Source organism: Gymnogyps californianus, chromosome 12, assembly GCF_018139145.2.
Source record: "Gymnogyps californianus isolate 813 chromosome 12, ASM1813914v2, whole genome shotgun sequence".
Lineage (NCBI taxonomy): Eukaryota > Metazoa > Chordata > Aves > Accipitriformes > Cathartidae > Gymnogyps > Gymnogyps californianus.
In genome coordinates this window covers 23,730,563-23,751,571 of record NC_059482.1, presented here as the reverse complement: position 1 = coordinate 23,751,571, position 21,009 = coordinate 23,730,563, and the positions used below count along the sequence as shown (strand labels likewise).

The window sequence follows — 21,009 nt, the reverse complement described above, 5'->3', positions numbered from 1 at the left end:
AGTTCCGGGGCAGCAGGTCCTGGGTGTGCTGGGGGATCCCATGCTAGCTTTCCCCAGGGAGGGCCAGCAGGGAGAAATGGGAGCTGCATCCACAGGAAGGGCCCAGTGACCTCCCAGTGAGCGCCGCTCCCTGTCCCTGTCTTCCTTCTGGCTTGGCCAGCCGTCAGTTGACCTTGGGAGACCAACCTACCTCCTGTGTCCTCTCCACATCCTGCTGTCCTGCCCCCATCCTGCTATCCTGCCCACATCCTGCTGTCCTGCCCCATCCCACCATCCTGTCCCCATCTTACCACCCTGCCCCGGCTCCCCCATCCTGGCCCCGTTCCCCTGCCACCGACCCTCCCAAGCCAGGGCCAAGCTGATGCTAGGGAGGGTGAGGACTGATGCAGAACCATGTGTGACTGCTGGATGAAGCCAGGAGCCAGAGCCAGGAGGCAGTGAAGCGAAGCCCCTCTCCTTCTCTGGTACCAGACAAGGGGATGAGGCCAACGGCAAAGAAGACAAATTGACCCCGAAGGAGCGAGGACCCTGGTGGAGGACGTCCACGGGGCGGGTGGGTGCTGGCAGGATGCTGACGGATGGGAGATGGCTCTGGAGGAGACGTCGTCGGCGGGCGTGGACCTCAGCATGATACCTCCATGGTGTGGTTGATCTGCCCCATGGCCTCGGTGCTCTCCGAGTGGGTGCAGGCACGTGGGCGGGTGCCATCCACTGAGCTGGCGCTGGTGAGGGAGGCCGTGCGGGAGCGTGCCAGGCGGGTCATGCTCGCAGATGGCACTGCACGGGCACAGAGAGACGGCCGGGGTGCTCAGCTCCCTCCGAAAGCCAGCAGGACCTGAGCTGACATTGCCTCACGCAAGCAAAGCCGCAGGTCCCGCTCCCCGATGCGAATGACCCCGGGCACAAGCTTGCAGCATGCAGTGCTGTGACAACGTGAGCAGCTTCCAGGCTGGCAAGGGACAGCGGGGCAGGGACGGGGCGCCCTGGGGCAGGCTGCACACCGGGCACATCTCCCGGGCATGCGACCACTGGGCATGAGGCAGTGGGGACCCCTGGTCACCACGCTCTGGGGACGGAGTGAGCTGGGATGGGAGCTCTCCTGGCTCCCCAGGGTGTGGAGGGAAGGTGACACACTCCTCCTGCCAGGATGCCCGGTGGGCACAGCTCCTGGCCGGCTGGAGGGGGGCACAGTGGGCACACTGACGAGACTGTGCCTGCATGGGGAGGACTTCTCCGAATGCCCTTTCTCAGCCCCCGGCCCTCGCTCAGGGTGCCATCTCAGGCAAAGCGGAGCGAGGCAGAGGGCATCTGGCCGGGAAGGGCCAGCCCCACACCCAGGCTGCTCCCAAAGGTGCCCAGGCAGCTCGAGGGCACAGGTCAGGCGGGCACCATGCAGCAGCGGGCACGGGCCGAGCAGCACTGAGCGGTACCTGTGCCTCCACTCAGCCTCCGATCCTTCAGGTGGGCGACTGGCAGGGGTGGAGCGGGAGAAGGGCAGGGAGGGCAGAGAGAGAGCGTCAGCCGTGCTGGCCGCTCAGTGGGGCCAGGAGCCCCCGCCCAGCCCCACGTGTGCACGCACACGGACCTGCACGTGTGCACACAGACCTGCAAACACACACACGTGTGTACACGGACCTTCGCACATGTGCACAATCAGGTATGCACACGGACCTGCACACACACACATACACACATGTGCTCATGGACCTATACACGCATGTATGCAGACAGACTTGTGCACATGGAGTCTGCACGTCTGTGTGCACACACAGAGCCCCTGCTTCTGCGTGCCCACACACACATAAGTGTGCATGCATGCACAGAGACCCTGTCCACACACGTATGTACACAGAGCCCTTGTACACACGTCTGTGTGCACACACAGAGCCCCTGCTTCTGCGTGCCCACACACACATAAGTGTGCATGCATGCACAGAGACCCTGTCCACACACGTATGTACACAGAGCCCTTGTACACACGTCTGTGTGCACACACAGCCTGTACACCCCACGCCCCTATGAACGCATGGATAGCCATCTTGTATACGTGCACGTACAACGCCACAGACGCACGTGCAGCTCTCCATCAGGATGGGCACGCGCGGGTGCCAGGCTCCTCTCCTGCAGCAGGGTCAGCACACGCACACACAGGCACACACGCATGTGCACACGCAGACACGCGCCAGCCCCGTGCCCAGCCCTGGCACTCACTGTAGCCCATGCCTTGCAGGAAGTACTTGAAGGCTTCGGTCAGCTTGCCGGGCTGCGGGGAGAGAGCGGGCTGAGTTGAGGCAGCACTGGGGCCGAGATCCCTGCTCAGTCCCGAGCTGCCTCTAGCAGCCCCTGCACAAGACCCCTATGCCCACCTCAGCCCATCCCCTGCTAGCCACAGACAGCACCAGTGCATGTCTCGGGGCCCAGTATACCCAGTTAACTGGGGAAATTGTGGGGGCTCACCTGTGTGACCTGGGGCAGCCCACCGGAGTCAGCCATCTGCAGAGAGAAGGTCCTGCTTAGTTTGGGAGGGTGCCTTTGCCGCCCGCCCTGTCCCGTGGTACCCGCTCGCAGGATGGCACTGCTGGGGCCACCCTGCTCTCCCCACTCACCCCGAGCCCCATGGCCAGGATGGACCTGGAACGGGGAGACAGGGACACCCTGCAACCCTGGGGCAGAGGGCAATGGGGCACTTCATGGGCAGCAGGGACCGCCTGGCTGCCCCCTGCCACCCGCCTACCTTCAGGAAGGTGGTGTTGGTGGGATCCAGCTTGGAGTTACACTCCACCTGCAGGCAAGAGGGATGACATTAGCACCCTGGCGTGCCCTGAGCCTGGCAGAAGTTGCCCGTGGGTACCGCCACTGGCCCACGGCACTCCAGCTGGCACATCCCACCCCAGCCAGGTGGAGACAGGGCGCTAGGTGAGCCCTGCGCTCACAGAACCACCATCCCTTGCCATGGGACCGAGGGGACCTTCCTCCTGCCAGGCAGTGTCTGGGCAAGGGTGGGGGCTGGAAAGGGAGGGGAGGGGGGCTGGTGAGGCATCCTGTGTGTCACACACGTGTACAAGCACACAAATGTACTCATGTGCATATGCATAGAGATACGTGTGCTGGAGGACAGGGGGTGTGCACGCAGTTACACCTTATGTGCAAATGTGGCTACCTGCACTGTACCTGCGGCTGATTGTGCAAGTGTGGACAATCGTGTGGATGTGTGCAAGCACACGCATGTGCTAGCAGCTGTTTGGGTGCATGCGGCCAAGCAGGGAGTGTGCCTGTGTGCTGACACATCCGAGTGTGCACGTTGTGAGCACGTCTGGGCGTATGAGGAAGGGGAGGTTTTCCAGGTGTGGCAGCCATGCACGGATGCACATGCACACGTGCCCACACGAGCAAGTAGGTTTGCACATGAGCACGCTCCCGCACGCAGGAGCTCACACATGTCTGAGCAGGCTGTGAACGTGAGCGTGCCCACGTGTGGGCACTGTCTGTGTGCCACCCTGCAGGCACTACCCCATCACTCACCACCCCCTCTTCAGCAGGCGCGTTGTCTCCGACCACCAGCATCACGGGGCAGCTGGAAGTGAGAGGAGAAAGGGGCACAGTCAGGGCTTGGCCTGGGTGGACTCCACTGCCCAGGGACGCCCCGTGCCATGCCAGCGTGACTCTTACCGCAGCGTCTTGGCGTTGGGCACAGTCCCAGGCCGGTTGATGTCCAGGTCCCTGCGGCTGATGGAGGAGAAAGAGGATGAGTGTAAGCCCATGGGCAGGTGCTGCCACCGATGTCATAGCACAAGAGCTGGGGCGCTGCCAGCTCTGGGAAGCAGCACCCAGCCCCGCTGTCCCGGCACCCTGTGGATGGAGGACCCCATGGCTATCTCTGCCATGACCTGAGCAGAGCCTGCGCCACGGGATGCAGCACCCAGTGGAGTAGCAAGGCTCCCAACCCCCTGCATGCGTGGGACAGCATCTCTGCCCTCTTGCCCAGGCCTGTGCCAGCACCCAGCGCAGGAGGAGACCAGGGGATGTGCACCCACGGCGGTGGGTTCTGGGACATGGGAAGGCTCTGGCACAAGTGCCACCACTCCTGCATCCCCGGCCAGGACCGGCGGCCAGCTTTGCACCGCTGCCTGCCTGTGCCGGAGGGTGATGGCAGCACCCAACAGGGGTCAGGGTTCCCATGGTGGCCTCGGGATCACTCACCAGCGCTGCAGCCCCTCGCCTGGCGCAGACGGGGGGCAGCCCGCTGGCAGGGCCGCCCGGGGTGCTCACCTGTTGTACATGTTGAGGAAGAGCTGGAGGTTGAACTGGTTCACCACACTGCCGATCTGCTGCCGGTAACTCTGCACCAGCTCCGTGTTGTTCACCAGCTCTTCCTGTGCCAGCGGGGGGACGGAGATCAGGGCAGGTACCGTGGAGACACCCCGCTCCCCCAGACCTGCCCATGCCGTGCTGGCCAGCGGGGAAGAGGGGGAGGATGCTGGGCAATGCAGCTGGGCACGGCGGTGCTGCAGGCAGCACACTCAGGCAGGACGAGGGCACGAGTCACACACTCGTCAAGGCTAAGCCCTGGATCAGGCAGGAGGGATACAGGCAGGGCTTGACTAACCCCATCCCTGGGCATGGGGCAGGTCCGGCAGCACTGCGGCACCCGGCAGACAGGACAGGGCACAGCCCGGGTGACGGGGCTGGGATGCTGGGTAGGGGGCTGGTGGCAGGGGGCCGGCAGGATGCGCAGCCCTTACCTGGCTGAACAGGTGGGACAGGACAGTGTCCGGCAGCGTGCTGGTGAGGCCAGAGAGCTGTGGAGGGAGCACAGAATGTTACGGCACTGCCGTGGCTGGCTCCTGCCCCAGGGAGCCGCCAGGGCCGGGAGGGGGGGTCAGGGCCCTGCCCACCTTGGCAGCTGCCCAGTCAATCCAGCCTTTGCCGTTGGGGTCGATGTTCATGAGGACCAGTCCCTCAACCAGGTCGGGGAAGATGAGCTGCAGTGAGCAAGAGGGGCGGATGCTCAGCGGGAAGGGGAGATGCGCCCAGGGCAGCCCCCCACCAGCACCGCTGCCCACCGCACAGGCATTGCACAAGGCTGACATGGCCCTGTCCTCGGAGGGATGGGAGACCTGTGGCAAGACTGCCGGGCCACCATGGCCATGGCACTGCCTTCCCAGCCCCCCCATCCCTCCAAGAGCCTTTGCAGCGGCACAGCCTGCCCAGGGGTGTCAGCTCCTGCTCTTCCCCATGCCCTGGGCTGACAGCAGGTACGGGCAACTCAGAGCCAGCCCATCCCAGCCCCAGGCTCACCGCAAACTTGGCCAGCACGTAGGCTCCTGCCCCAACACCGATCCCGATCACGTATTTGAACCTGGAAAGCGGAGAGGTGCATATGGGAGGACAGTGGGCTCCAGCACGGGTTCCCTGGGGCACCCCTCCACCCGCAGCATGGGGCACAAGAAGACAGGCAGAGTGCCAGCTTAGAGGAACAACTCCCCCAGCCCCAAACCCTTGCCTCCTGCCCATCTCCCTGCCCAGCACCCTCAGCCAGCAGCCGTGGAGGAGAGGCTGACTCACCCAAAATGCTGCACCACGCTGGGTAACATGGCAGCCAGCTGGTCCATGGATGGGTACTGGTACCTGCGGCACAAGGAGGCACAGGACAGCAGTTATGGGACCTGCGCAGAACGGGAAGGCTGGGACAGGGCAGCTGGGCTGCCCGAAGTGGGCAGGGAAATGCCACCACCCCATTGCCCACCCTGGGCCAGGCGGCTGCCACGGGCTTTGACACGGTTCAGAGAGTCCCACAGGCAGGGCTGCCCAGGCAGCAACAACCCAGCAGGCAGGGAGGTGACATCCTGGCGGGCATAGTGAGCCCCCGAAGCTGGCACGTACCCCTGAGGGAACTGCGAGGCTCCTGCCTGCTGGCCCGGCGCATCCACGTGGCACACCACAAAGTGCTTCGTGATCTCCTGCATGTCCTCGTAGTTGAAGAAGGTGTTGAAGCAAAGCTTGTCTGTCAAAGGGCAGGCAAGGATCAGAGACCAAACGCCCTGGCACAGGGGCCTGGTGGGCCAGGGGAGCATGGAGAGAGGTCGCCTGCCCTCCCACTGCCCTTCAACTGGGAGGTGACATGCCACCAAAGCCCTCCCATCCCCTTCCCTCCAAGCTCCTCATCCCCACAACAGAGACCACAGCCACTGTTAGCAAGGGCTGCATCCCTACTGGTGTTGGGAGGCATGGGGATGGACGGACACAGCCAGGTTGGGGTGAGCTTCGTCTGCTTGGAGGGATGGGACTGGGGGATGCAAAGCCCGGAGCTGCGGGATCACCCGGCAGGCAGCGGGATTAGCAGCCCGGGGTATTATCAGCCCTTTCCAAAATCCCCAGAAAGGGCTCAAGCAAACATCGGATTTGAGAAACAGCTGCAAATCTCCCTGCTTGGAAACAGTCAAAGAAACAGCCCCAGCGCTGCTGTGGACAGGCCACCACTGTTGCAGCGGGATATAGCTATCGCTAGGGCTTGGAGGGGTCCTGCCCCATGGCATTGGTGCCAGGATGTCCCTCCCAAAATATGGGGGTGAGGTAGGTTATTAGGTCCATCACAACCAACATGATGCATCCCTGGACACGAGAGTGCTGCTGTGATGGTGAGGCAGCTCACGTAGCGTGCTGGTGACTCAGCCTCAGCTGCCAGTGGAGGGGGAGATGCTTCTCCCTGCTCACGGGGCACCGGGCATCCCAGCTCAGCCGGGGGGCACAGCCTGGGGCAGGGGTCTGGGCTGCAGGTCCAAGGCTGCAGGCTAACAGAGAGCACAGCATCTCCACATCCAGAGCCGCGGCTCAGGGTCCCTCCTTCCCTGCCCGTCGGGGTCCCTCCTTCCCTGCTATTCCATGTCTCCTTCAGCCCCTGCTACGCCCTGCCGCCAGCCGGGTCCGTGCTCTGCATACCAACGGGCCGGCGGTGGCGGCGGGGACTGAGCCGGCACTTGCCACGTCCCGTCCCTGCCTGGCGTGGGCGGGCGGACAGCCAGCACCAGGGTGGCCAAGCACTCCTGGCTGTGCCTGGCCTGGGCTTTGGGTTTGGCTGAGCATCCAAACCCTCCTGGTGCTTTCAGATGCCTGGGGAGACCCAGTGCAGCCTGGGAGGAGCCAGGGGCTTTGGCCGACGTCCTGGCACCCCGTGCAACCCGAGGCTCGCTCCCGCCTGCCCCTGCACCCCATGGCCCAGGGACCAGCACTCACGGTTGAGGCCCACATCATGGTACGTCAGGATGGCCGGGCGATTCCCCTTGGGCGAGCCCCGGATGACCACGTGCAGCAGCCCATAGGGGGTCTCAATGTCATGTTCCTGGGGGAAGAGGAGAGATGGGGTGACGCCTGCCTGCCCCAAGACATCCTCTCCTGCCCCACCATCCCACCCCTCACTGCTGCTTCCCCGGGCAGCTGGGTCCCATGGGAGCACGAGGGAAAGAGGAGCAGCCATCCTGGGAAAACCCCCAGCTCTGGGCATCCCGGTGGTGGCAGAAGACAGGACAAATCACATACAAATGCTCCCAGCCTCCACCGACTCCCGAAGGGAAGGGAAGGGAAGGGAAGGGAAGGGAAGGGAAGGGAAGGAAGGGAAGGGAAGGGAAGGGAGGACTTGGGATAGGATAATAGGATTTAGGATTGGACAGGTGTATCATGGGATGGGATCATGGGATGGGATCACAGAATGGGATCAAGGGATAGAGGTTTGGGATGGGATGGGATGGGATGATCCAAGAGGGCTTGGGAGAGGAGGATCGTGGGACGGGACAGGTGAACCACAGAATGGGACAGGAGATCTTCGAGAGCCTGAGACTGAGGGATTTTTGGCAACAGGGTGGGGGATCACAGCATGGCCCAGTTGGCCTGGATTCGCTGTGCCTGGGACAAACAGGCGGAGGTCAGACCCCAGACACCACCCCGGGAAACGCCGCAGCCTGATCCCAAAATGACAGCTAAAGTAACTTTAAAATCCCTTGGTCTGAAATGGCTGTGCCCCCATACAGAGACCAGGACTACCCCGTGCCTCAGTTTCCCTGGCTGGGAGGGCTCCAGCCTTGCCTTCATGGCCATTGTCCCCAGCCAGCAAGGGAAACTGAGGCTGCAAGCCCAGGTGCTGTCCAAGGCATCGCCTGGGGACAAGGGACCAGGAGTCCGCTCCAGATGCCCATGCCTGCCAGCCAGCCCACTGGCAGTGACCTCGAAGCTGGGATCTGGCAGATGCAGGAGCATCACGCGCTGAGCAGGGCCAGGCAGGGGAAGCTGGCAGGGTGCCCAACCGGCACCGTCCTTGCTGCAGATACTGGCAGCCCCATGGATGGACTGGTGGGAGGGGAGCAGGTACGTGGACGGTCCCGCGGGTTACATGCCACCAAGGACTCTGAAGGACACGGGCCTCAGGTGGGAGGAACCGCCTGAGGACAGGGTCTCCTCACTGCAGTGCCTCCCCTCACCGAGATCCGCTGTCCCCGGGGGGACGCAGCACCCGAGGGCAGCTCAAGGGCTCTATGGAGACGACGCTCGGCTCCCCAAGGGCACCCTGTCCCCAGCCCTCATCCACAGCTGTCCCTCCGCTCCCAGGCAGTGAGCAGGGGACATCCCCCCGCAACAACAGATGGGGAAACTGAGGCAGAGGAAGGGCCTGGCCCAAGGTCACAGAGCAGGAGGCATCCATGTGGTCTGATCCTGGGCACAGAGCTGCCTCGTTGCCATCATCATGCCCACGGTCCCCATCACAGCCCCGACAGCTCAGCGTGCAATCCCACCCCAAAATCACATGCCCAACGTGGCGGCTCCTTCCCCAGCACTGCTACCCTCCCCCGCCCCGCCAAGCCAGGCACATCCCTGCCCGTGGTGCAGCCTCTGCAGCATCGCTGGGTACCACAGCCCTGCCCTTTGCCGCAGGGATGCTCGCTGGGGGGAGAGGCTAGGGATGCAGGGGATGCAAGCAGTGGGGAGGGGGGGGTCACTGACAACCCGTGGCCCCAGCGAGGAGGGGTGCGGGGGTCGCAGCACCCATAGGTGCCTGAGAGACCCCAGCCCTGTCCAGGTTACCCACTCACTGCTGCAGTGCTCCCACCTTGCTCGCCCCCCTCCACACCAGCCTGTTGCCATCAGATGTTGCCATCACCGCAGAGGCCGGAAAGCATCCGAGGGATTGCTTCAAAACAGCAAGTGACCCTCTCCCTCTACAACTCTGGGGGTGGGGAAGGGGCAGTGTGCCCCCCCGCCCCCATCCACAGTCAGCCCCAGTGCAGCCTGCAGCCGCTGCAGCTACACTCGCTCACCCTCGGCCTCGGCGCAGCATCTCTGCTGGGCTCGGGGAGGACATGCTCAAGGACAATGCGTCCCTGAAACCTGCGGCACATCAGGGATGCGGCAGTGGGGCTGGGGGAAGGAAGGGCTCCCCAGCAGCAGGTCCCTCCCTCACCAATGCCTGCCTGGCCCACGCCAAGCCCTGCCGGGTGCAAAGGTCCAGCCTGGGAGAGCAGGGGAGGTACTGGGGCAAAACTCCCTGGAAGGGAGGGCAACGAGCACGGGAACGGTGGTACCTACCCCATCCCAGCACTCAGGCATGGTGAGGAACCGGGTGGACGAGGATGCGCGGGCAGGGTGGGCCGAGCACGGGGTCCCGGCGTGGGGCACAGTGGTGCAGCGGGCTGGGGCGAAGCAGAGCTCTGCGCTGGCTCAGCCCCTCGCCTCGATTTATAGCGGAGCCCCAGCCCTGCGCTAAGCCCTCCCTCTCCCTTCCCCCTTGACGCGACGCGCAGCCCCAGCAGGTTTGGCCTCCATTGCAGGCGAGCACTGCGATGGAGCCAGCACTCAGCCATTGGCTGCCGCGGGAATTATTCATGCTCCAATTGGCCCCAAATACCCTTGTTTATGAAGAAAAAACGCCTGGCACCGTGCGGTACCTGCTTCATCTTCCCTCCTTCAGCAGACCGAGACAGGCAGGGGTGCCTGGACAGGGCTGCACTCACACGCCTTGCAACACACACAGCATCGTCATGGCAGAGCCCAGCAATGCTCACCCGCACCCGTCACGCACACACATGTGGCCCTGGCCCCACACAAACATGCAGAATCATGCTCGAGCCTGCAGCCGCCCAAACCAAGGCCCTGCAGCAACACACACGCACCAGGAAGCATGCACACACCTGCAAATGGCTTGGGTACACGCTAAACACACAGGAGAAGGACACAGCAGGCATGCTCCGCATATGCACGTGACCATGCACATACATGCACAGGAACACATACCAACCAACACAAACACACAGAGGCCAGGCAAAACCATGCCCCCCCACATGTCTGTGCATGTCAACTTTGGAAAAATAAAAACAATGACCCACACTGAAGCACATGCGCCCCACAAAATCCTTGCGCATACCCCCATGGGGCTGGCCCCTGTGTGTCTGCGTTGGTACACGTTCCTGTGCATGTATGTGCACGGTCACGTGCATATAAGGAGCACACCTGCTGCATCCTTCTCCCGTGTGCTTAGCGTGTATGCCATGGCCATCACTCATGCCCATGGATGCACAACAACCTGCACACACGCAGAACCTTGTGCACATGTGCGTGGAGGGGCACATGCGTGTAGACACATGAACGCTGCCCAGATACCTGTTACCTCACCCAGCAGCACGGTCATCCTGCCTCCTGCAGGATGCTGGCATGCAGGGGATGTGCAGGATTTAGCCCCAACCTGGACATCACTGGTGGTATGTCAATAAGGCAGGACGAAAGACAACCCAGCAGCACTGAGGGGTCACATCCTATCGCTGGGCCGATGCATGCTGTGTGCATATGCACACACGTGTGTATTTCCATATGCACACGTGTGCAGGCAGATGGTTTCTGCCCGGATTCCAACGAGGCTTTGCGAGAGGGCGAGTCCGTCTGCCTGCAGCTCACACCCATGGATGACCTCATGCCGCCGTGGCCCCAAAGCCCCCCAGCAGGCTCTGGGTGCCATCCCCCTGCACCCTGCCTGCCCCTGCCCAGCCCAGCACCACTGCCTGGCTTGGCACAACCGGCACCCGAGCCGCTCCAGCATGAAGCTGGGCAATCATGGATGGAGAAGGAGTCCCACGGTCCCTCCAGCGCCTGCCCAAAGGGGCTGGAGAGCCAAGTGCAGGTGCCAGACTAGGGCAGCATCCAGCGGGGATCCTCCAGCCTCCCTGCCCACCACAGGGATGCTCCATGCCAGCTGGAGCCTGCCATCACCTCTGCATCATCCCCACCCCGGCAGCTCGCCACAGCTTGCTTCCACCATGCCCTGGCACGCACCGCAGCCATGGGCAGAGGGGGTCCAGCTGCCATCACCAGCACATGCTCGGGCTTCCCCGCATGGCAAAGCCCTCTGTCCTTGGCTTCACCCAGCAGGCTTGTTCCTGTGGAGTCTCTGATGTCTAATAACAGGGCTGAGCCACTTTTCCCTGGGGAGAACCCTTTCCCTGACCTGGACAAATGATCACCACCAGAGTTGGTGGGGAGCCACTGAAAGCAGCATCCTGCAAACAAGTCAGGGCTGGGCAGCCAGGGGGTCTGGACGTGGGAGAAAGGACAGACAGACAGACAGACAGGCAGAGGGACGGCATCCACTTTGCCTCCACCAAAGAGTTTCCTCTGCACTGCTTTGTCCTGGAGGGAGCTCAGACCCAAGCCTAGCGAGATGCACCTCTGCTAACGAAGGACTGCGTGTGAGGGGGAAGCCCAGCTCCCAGGTGGTTCCTGGCACAGGTACAAAGCCGTTCGCGGGTCCGGGTGCCATTTTTGCTTTCCTCAGCCCTGCTGCCTGTGGAGCCAAAGAGCAGGAGCAGCCACAGCCTCCAGGAAAAAGCAAGAGATGCAGAGGGGCGTGAGCAGGTGAAAAAAGACAGAAGGTGGCAAAATAGAGGGGAAAAGGGGTGGAAAAGCCAAGGTGAAGTAAGGCACGAATACAAAAGGGCAGCAGGGAGATGGGAGGGCTGAGCAAGGCTGACTCCGCTTGAATGGCATCAAATGGCATCTCCACCCCGTTGCCTACTAGCCCATCTGCCCGGCGGGTGGCCCAGACCTTCAGCAGGGCCAGGGCTCGCAGGTCCCAGGGCAGAGGCACCTGCCTCCCTGCACTCCTGCACCTTGGCTTATGCCAGCAGCCCCAAGGGCTTTACTTCGGCTGGCAGCGGCAGTGGGGGATCCCCGCTCCCCCCCCACTGCCCCAGCCAGGCCAGAGCATCTCGGCAAGGGAGGAGTGACTGGCTCTGGGGAAGAGCAGAGGGACAGTGAAGAGTTAAGCTGGGGGCTGGATTGAATTACCCCAAGGAAGTGAGCCTAGAAAATGGGGTAAGATCTCCCCGAGGAAGGGCAGGCAGCCCCCAGCCTTTGCAGGGAACCAACCTGCGAAGTGCCAGGGTGGGGGAAAGGAGGGGTTGCCCCAGCACAGCCTGGGAAGCTTATCCCATCCCCACCCTGAGGCTCTTGGAGGGGAACCAAGAGGGTGCAGGGCCTGGCTGGCTTGGGAAAAGCTGCCTTGATCCCTGCCCAGTTCATTTTTTTAGGTACCGAGGGCATGCAGGCACATCGCTGTGGCATTTGCTATCCAGACCCTCTCCACCTGGGCACCACCGGGGACATGGTTCAGCATCACCGTGGGCCAATCCCTGAAATACTGGGATGCAAAGATTGTTCTAGGAGAGTCATTGCTCTTTAACATCCCCTGCATGCCAACCAAGCCCTGAGCAAGAGCCATACTGGCACCCATGGTGCTACCGGCAGCTCCAGACAGCCTGGCACTGCCGCCTCCCTCTCTCTCCTTGCCTCCCTCTCCGTCCTCGCTCTCACTTCAGTGACACCAGGAGGTTTGGTTTCCCCTCCAGTGGTCAACAGGGATCCTGGGCAAGTAGAGCAAGGAGCAGCCCAGAGCCACCCACCCTCCCGGTGGTCCTAGCCGCTGGCAAAGCAGCAACATACAACCTGAAGTCAGTCACTGCTGTCCCTTGGGAGGGGGGATGCTTTAGGAGAGGGACAGGCAGCGAGCTGGGGTCCAGCAGCCCCACTACCCTCCCTCCCCATCTACTGGCACCCCGGTCTCTGCAGGGGGAGCCTGGTGCGGGATGAGCTTGGGCAGAGGTGTGAGAGTGATGAAGGCCAACATGGGAGCCAGGCACAAGCTGAGCCGCCGCGAGCCCCGAGGCCATGTTGTGGGGCTCCTCCGGAGAGGCGAAATGGAGGTACAAGGCAGGCAGGGGCCAGCCAGGGGAGCAGAGGGGCCCTGCGCTCCGAGAGAGGTGGGTGGTATGGGGGGCAATGCCCCAGCCCTCCAAAAAAGAAAGAAGCTTTCAAACATCCTTATGTAAGCAGGGAGCTGGCATTGCCCGGGAAACCATTGCCATGGCAATGGTAGAGGAGCTGGAAAAGCAGCTCGGCCCTCCTGAGAAGAAATTGCCTGTTTTAAAGAGGTTTTGTCCCAGGCCTGTTGCCAAGTGCCCGCCAGCCACATCCAAGCGCCAGCACAGAGCATGCCTGGCAGTGACCCCCCACCCCCTCCTGCTGAGGACCACGATGGACGTGCAGCCCTGTGCACAGACACCGACCAGGCACTGTGTCCCCGTGGAAAGGGGGGACAGCAACACCCCTGGCTGCGCTCAGCGCCCCGCAGCCTTCCCCAGCCGCAGGCTGCTGTCCCATGCGGGACCCAGGGGTCGGGGGCACCCCCCGTGGCTGGTCCTACCTTCCAGTCCGTGTCCACAGTGGAGAGGAAGACATCCGAGTTCTCCTGAGGAGAGAAGGAGCCCTTAGGGACAGAGATGTCCCCCCGCTGCCCCTCACTCCCACGGCGCCCTCCTCCCACCCAAGTCACGAAGCCCCCTGACACCACAAGCACCCACTCCCCAGGGCAGTGCTGCCTGCAGGGGGACATGATGCCCACACGTGTGCACACACACATGCACATCTACAATACCCACACACACGTGCATGCACTATGTGCACGTGTGCACAAACACAAGTCTGTATAGGCATGTATGTGCAACATCTTCACACACATACATCATCGCATCAAACCAGAACCCGTGGCTCACCCATGCATGTGCATCGATACCAGCTCACAACTGCACGCACACATGCACTGAATACCAACACACGTGTGCACACACGTGCACCCAATACCAGCACATGTCTGCACACACACCGGCACTGAATAGCAACACACCTGTGCACACATGTGTACCGAATACCAGCACACACCCCCGCCCCAAGCTCCCACTTCAGCACCCGCGTCCACATCCTGGCACCCCGCATGCGGGAGCCGGAGCCAGTGTGGTCACCGGACTCACCAGCTCAGCGTCCTGGCTCCGCAGCAGCGGCTTCTCCTCGGTGAAGCGCAGCTCATGCAGCCCCGCCATGGTCATCTCCTGCAGCAGCAGCCCTGCCCAGGGCGAGGGAGATGTCAGCGTCCATGAGGACCTGCCTTGGTCCCCTTCGCCCCAGCCCCGCGGAGCCTCCCGGGTCTCCCTCCCCATGGGGACGGGACCCAGATCAGCTTCACTCCACCCATCTACCATGGGTACTTGGTGCTTCGGTTTGTCTGGGGGCCGCAGCGAGCCCCTCCGCTGAGAGCTGGAAGCAGGCACAGGGCAGGCAGTGCCTGGAGGAGCTCGGCTCCCAGCTCCCACCCAGGTCCAGTTCTCCCAGTTAAGGACAGACCTGTCTCCAGGGCATGGTCTTAGGCAAACTGGGAGACCAACCTGGTCTGTCCATGCTGGTCGCCCCTGTAAGCACTCAATCCAGGGCAAGAACATCCCAGTTCCCACCCCCGCTTCCAGCATCGGTTGGAGAAAGAAAATCCAACGTTTTGGCTGGTTTTAGGCTGCAGACAGATACAGGTGGGACGGAGGGAATCTCCCTGCACAGCCAGAACGAGGGGTGATGTTCCTCAGCCATGCTGGGAGGCAGAGGGATGCTCCGAGCAGCTGGGGAGCAGAGAGACAGCCTGAAGTTTGTATTGCAATGATGGGAGAAAACCAAATGTGAAGCCTTTACTCCCAAACTCTTCTTGCCTGCAAAGCACGTGCTGGTCAGCCGGCAGCTCAGCCCCAGGGCTTGCAAGGACAGACTTCACCGTGGAGCTGCCACTCAGCAGAGGCGTGAGACTGGATGCTGCTGACCAGGGCACCAGGACTTCATACCCCCTAATGCCGGCATCTCCAAAAACACCTCCAGGCACAAGCCCAGCTTAGAAAGTGGAGGGGAGCAAGGGGATGCCTGCACCCCCAGCAGCTGGCTGCTCACGGAAGGTGACAGACATGGGGGACACAGGGGACAATCCAGGCTCCCCTGTGTATAGGGGCGGGCAACTGCCAGGTCCCACTGCAAGGGGATTATCTGTGCTCAGGCAGGATCTCGACCTCAGGCGTTTGCCTTCGCAGGCTCCGTTTCCACCCCTTCCCCAAGACCAAGCCTTCGGACGAGTTGCTGCTCCGAACGGGCCAGCACCAGTCCCACACCCCCTCCACTGGCTACCCACCCTTTGCAATCTCCCCAGCGATACCGGGGATGATACGGGGCCACACTAGCACTGCAGCAGACACGGACCCCAGTCCATCCACAAGCCTCAGCCAAGCCTGCTCCACACTTTGTCCACCTTCAAACCTGGGTCAGCCTGGGTTGGCCATGTGGAAAGGCCAAGCAACGCCACGAACATTGCAAGGCCACCAGGAATACGGGAGCTGGTCATAAACTCCCCTCTAAAGCCAGCTTTTGCTCATCTGACAGGGTTTTCCATTCAAAAACCAAGCGGGCTGTGCCACCTGGCTGCTTTCTGCAGACACCGCACTTCGCTTTGCTCCTTGGGAGCCATCCAACAAACCAGAACTGTTTGGGGGGAGAAACACCACCGCGAAGCCTCCCGGGAGTCCCAGGGCACCCAGCGCCGGGGGTCTCCATGTCACCCCTGCACGGAGGGTCGCGCCGGGGTCTCCATGTCACCCCCTGCACGGAGGGTCGCGCCGAGGGTCTCCATGTCACCCCTGCACGGAGGTCGCGCTGGGGTCTCCATGTCACCCCCTGCACGGAGGGTCCCGCCAGGCCGGGGGCCGCGCAAAACCCCAGTCAGGAGAGGTGACGACAGCCCCATGGAGAGGCACGCGTCTGGGGCGTGCTGCTCCAGGCTGGGCTGCTGCTGGGGAAATGGCTTTGCGCAAGGGGACAGCCCTCGCCTGCAGCCCACCAGCACAGCCGAGACGATGGAGCCTGAAGAGCCACCGACCGAGCAAGCCCGCGATCCCCTGGGGCATGATCCCAGGGTTAAAAAATAGGAGGAAAATCAGCCTCACCGGTAGCTGGAAGACAGCAGGAGCGTCCCACGCTGACCGCACCAATCCACCGTGTGGCCGCAGCCCCAGGGCGGCTGGGAACAGCACTTAGCATATGGTGAATGGCTTTATTAATTAAAGCCTCCAGCTAATATGGGAGGGAGGGTGGCCGAGCAATGAGGAAAGGCCCCGTGACCTTGCTCGTGTGGCGGGGGGAAAGCTGGCTCATGAGGGATGTGGCAGAGCCCTGTGCCAACCGGCATCCTCAGTGCGGGATGGACGGTCACCTAAAGTGGTGCTGAGCGTGGGAACAGAGGAGGGATTGGTACATCGGGGAGTCCCATGGGTGCAACAGCCTGCGAGCAGGATCACAGCCATGCTGCCATCTTCCTGTGGGTGCTCTGCCTCCCACGCCACCCCACAGGTACCCTCATCCCTGCTCCTGCCAGCGCAGCAGCGGGACTGTGGGCAGCATCACTCAGCCCAGCTGGGCCACCATCACTGTGGAGGGCTGGTGAGGAAGCCACGGCTCCATGTCTCCTAGTCAAAACAACTTGGCTCCCATCGCACTCTGGGGCAACGTAGCCAGCAACGAGCCCTTTTCCCTCCAGCTCGCCCCAATGCTCCCCAACAGCACCCATCCCCAGGGTGCCACCCCAAGCGCACCCATCTCTGCTCCCACTCTGCCTTCCCAGTGCGGTGCCACCATTTCCTGGGCACAGCTGGGACACGCCTCCTCCCTAATCCCAAATCAGACCCAAACCCAGCACAACATTAGTGCTCTGTTGGGGACTAGTTCTCTGCCCCGCCGCGGCCCGGGCACCGCACATATAGACAGGGACGGAAACAGCCACGTTGGCTTACCTTCCCCAGGGATCTGCAGCCCAGTGTTGGCTTATTGGAGGAGAACCAGCTCATGGCAAGGAAATACACTATTATTAATTATTATTATTATTATTATTATTATTATCACCATCATCATGACGAGGCTGTGGGAAGGGTTTAACACTGGGCAGCGTATCTGGTCAGACGGCAGGGGTCCCTCGGACGATGCACCAGCCTCACGGGAGTCTCCCCGTTGACCACCTGCGTCGTGCCCTGGCACAGACGTGGCACCCACGGGATGTTGGCACGGATTCTCTGGGCTGAGTAGTGCGCGCGACAGACGGGAAGGCAAATCCGGAGCAGCGAGGGCTGGCCCCTGCCAGGCGGCAGAGCCAAGGCGACCTCCGGCGAGGCGGGGAGAGGGAGGAAGGGAACCTGCAGCCCAGCCCGAGACATGGAAGCGTGCCCAGAGCATTGCCCCCCGAGCAGGACCGCTGAGGAGCCGCGATGGGGTGGAAGAAAACCCCAGTGTGACACAGCCTGGGCCACCTCCTGCCCCACCAGTGCAGGATGAACACCCACAGCTTACTCTGCCCCCATGGGGGGGGCACAGGTCTGCACCCCAGCAGCCCCCACAAACCAGCCTAACGGTGTGGTCCAACTGGGGAGTGCAGGAGCAGGCGGGCCACAGCGTGAGACCCACCAGGCCGGGGGATCCGGTGCCACCGATGCAGGGGCTGAGCATCCCGGGCTCGGGGGGCAGCGGCAGCGGGGGGCTCTGCAGGGGCGCAGGCTGTCTCACAGTGGCTGTTGCTAAGAGCAACCTCCTCCCCGGCCCCATCCTCGGGGCACCCGGGCAGCGGGAAGACTCCCAGGGGAGGCTGGCAGAGGAGCAGGCACTGCAGGGATGCTCCAGGAGTCCCACAGGCACCCCCCCCTACCCCGGCTGTCTGCTTGGCCGGACCTCCGTGCCAGGAGGCTGCCTTCCCCCCCAGCACCACCAGCCTGGGCTTCCCCCGCTGCAGCCCTGGCACCGCCCCAGGCATCACCTCCCGTACCCCAGAAAGCATCCTTCCCCCAAGCAGCCCATACCTGGGGGAGAAGAGACAGGCGGGGGGGGGCGGGGGCCGGCAGCCCCGTCTCCTAGGCAGGGGCCGAAGGCTCTTCCCCCCCCCCCCGCCCCCGACCCCATCACCCCAGCGCCCGACTCTTCCCAGCGCCCCCCCCCCCTCCCTCGCCCCCCCAGCACGCCCGGGCCGGGGGAACGGGGGCGGCCTGGCCGGGCCGTACCTGTCAGCAGCTCGATCTTGTGCCGGAGCACCTTCATGCCGGGGCGGCGGGTCCCGGCGCCGCCGGCGGGCGGGGCGGGGCGGAGGGAGGGGGCGGCGGCGGGCCCCGGCGCGGGAGCGAGCGGAGCCGGTGCCGGTGCCGGTGCCGGTGCCGGTGCCGGTGCCGGTGCCGGTGCGAGGCGCGCAGGGCGGCGCAGGGGCGAGGCTGGGCACGGCCCCCGCCGGGCCGGTTCCTCCCCTCGCCGGGGCCGGAGGGGAGGGAACGGGGCCGGGAGTGGGGCCGGCGCCGGGGGGCGCCAGGAGGACAATGGGCCCGGGCCGGGGCTGGCGGAGGAGGGGGTTACAGGGGAGATGGCGCGCTGCCGGGGGGGTTACACGGGAGATGGAGCGCTGCGGGGGGGTTACAGGGGAGATGGAGCGCTGCGGGGGGGTGTTACACGGGAGATGGAGCGCTGCCGGGGGGGTTACAGGGGGATGGAGCGCTGCGGGGGGGTTACAGGGAGATGGAGCGCTGCCGGGGGGGTTACAGGGGATGGAGCGCTGTGGTGGGGGGTTACACGGGAGATGGAGCGCTGCCGGGGGGGTTACAGGGGGATGGAGCGCTGCCGGGGGGGTTACAGGGGAGATGGAGCGCTGCCGGGGGGGTTACACGGGAGATGGAGCGCTGCCGGGGGGGGTTACAGGGGGATGGAGCGCTGTGGTGGGGGGTTACACGGGAGATGGAGCGCTGCCGGGGGGGCGGGGGGGGCGGGGGGGGGGGGTTACAGGGGAGATGGAGCGCTGCCGGGGGGGTTACAGGGGAGATGGAGCGCTGCGGGGGGGTTACAGGGGAGATGGAGCGCTGCGGGGGGGTTACAGGGGGATGGAGCGCTGCAGGGGGGGTTACACGGGAGGTGGAGCGCTGCCGGGGGGGTGGCACACATCACCCTGTAGGGAACCACGGAGGTCCCAGAGCTGGACCATGATAGCCAGTGGGTCCACAGGGTCCCTGTCGTCATGGGGTCCCAGGAGCAGGGGACAGTGGGAGCCTTGGGGATCCCAAGGGGTCTGGGGGTCCCTGAGAGCAGAGGATGGTGATGATCAAGGTGCCCAGGGAGGATCCCAGGACAAGAGGGGACCTGTGCAACAGGGATAGCTGGAACAGAGCCATTATGGCCAAGGGGCCTAGGAGTCCCGGGAAGTGGGGCCATGAAGGCCAAAGGGCCTGGGAGTATCCACGAACAAGAATAAGGATGACAAGGGACCTGGGGGTCCTCTAGACCACAGGGGTGCAGGTTGCCCTGAGCACAGGATGGTCATGGTCAAAGGGCCCAGGTGGTCCCAGGTTAAGGGGGACCTGTGCAATGAGGGTCCTCACAGCAGGGCCATAATGGTCTGGGGGTGCCAGGGAGTGAGGATGGTGATAGCCATGGTGTCTGAAGGATCACCCAGGAGTGGAGGCCATGGCTGGGCTGATGATGACCCCCCGCATATTGATGCCGGGGGTACAGGGTGACAGCTGTTTGGGGTAGAGCAGGAGGTTGTGGGGTGGCTGTTTGGGTCAGGCAAAACCAGGGGCTGTGAACACTGTCATGGGGGTGAGGGTGGTTGCAGAGGGCCAGTCCCACAGTGGGGAAGATGCAGGACCCTCATCTTCTGCAATGAGGCATGGATGCTGGTGGTGCCTCCCTCTGCCCTGGCTGTGATCCTGCATCGTCAGGGGCCACCAGCTCTGCAGGGTAGCCAGTCTATGGAGGTTTGCCCACCACCCTTGTAATGGTGCCCAGGTTTCTAAAGGAGCCAGAGGCTCCCAAGGTGGCAGGGTGTGAAGCAGGGCTTTGTTCTGAATTGGGACAGCTGGTCCAGTGAGGACAGAGGGCCCCAGCCCGCCCCCACAGCAAGGGCTGATTCCCACTTGCTCCAAGCTGGGCAAGCCCGTCCTGCCACTGTTCCTTCCTCTGTACTTCTTTGGTATCACTTTAATTCATTTTTTTCCACAGTTAGGGGTGTAACAGTCTCCACTCCCAGGTTGCCTGAGGCAACTGCACAGGACATGCCATTCAAAACTGGCCCTTACTGAAACATCTCCATGGGGAAACTGCTGAGGACCCCATCACCTCCCCTCCATGGGCTTGGTTCTGCATCGAACCCAGCCCCACGTGATGCTCACCTGGGAGGCCTGAGGCTGCTCCCCAGGGCCAGGGCTGTGGCCTGGTCTGGTGTCCAGGCTGTCACTCACTCCTCTTCCCTTCTGGGCATTTCTGCCAGGAGAGTCCAGGCAAAACATTTCATATCTCCATCGCAAAGATGGCGTGCATGAGTCAGGGCCTGATGCTGCTTCATCCTGCGTTTCAGTGCTATTTACTTGTCAGCGTGGGAAAGCCAAGGTTTCTTGTGGGACGTGTGAGGCTGAGGTTCTCCTACACCAAGAGGGGTCCATGCAAGATGCTGCAAGAGGGTCAGGATTTGGGTGCTGGGATCTTGGAGACAACCTCTGCCCTGGAGGTCCCGGGGACCAGCCGGTAGCAGACCTAGGCTGGCCCTGGAAAAGGATTTCTTGGCAGTCCCTGTAACCACCAGCCATGGGCCTTGGGAGCAGT

The 21,009-nt window shown here is 63.1% G+C and overlaps 1 protein-coding gene across 4 annotated transcripts; it reads right to left on the bottom strand.

Moving 5' to 3' along the window:
• Positions 1-323: 323 nt before the first annotated feature.
• NDRG4 (NDRG family member 4) lies at positions 324-18,476 on the bottom strand. 4 transcript variants are annotated; one of them, XM_050903726.1, is made up of 17 exons: positions 18,432-18,476; positions 14,340-14,431; positions 13,736-13,780; positions 7,234-7,339; positions 5,884-6,004; positions 5,566-5,628; positions 5,299-5,359; positions 4,896-4,982; positions 4,743-4,799; positions 4,270-4,373; positions 3,670-3,726; positions 3,523-3,574; positions 2,735-2,782; positions 2,458-2,493; positions 2,212-2,263; positions 1,431-1,469; positions 324-777 (listed from the first exon to the last, which is right to left on the bottom strand). In XM_050903726.1, exons 1-17 carry the CDS (start codon positions 18,466-18,468, stop codon positions 623-625), a joined length of 1,212 nt encoding a protein of 403 aa, XP_050759683.1. In that variant the 5' UTR covers positions 18,469-18,476; the 3' UTR covers positions 324-622. The 4 variants fall into 4 exon arrangements, with proteins under 4 accessions (XP_050759683.1, XP_050759682.1, XP_050759685.1 ...); XM_050903725.1 differs by lacking the exon at positions 1,431-1,469; XM_050903728.1 differs by lacking the exons at positions 13,736-13,780; positions 14,340-14,431; positions 18,432-18,476 and adding an exon at positions 9,574-9,607.
• Positions 18,477-21,009: the final 2,533 nt, after the last annotated feature.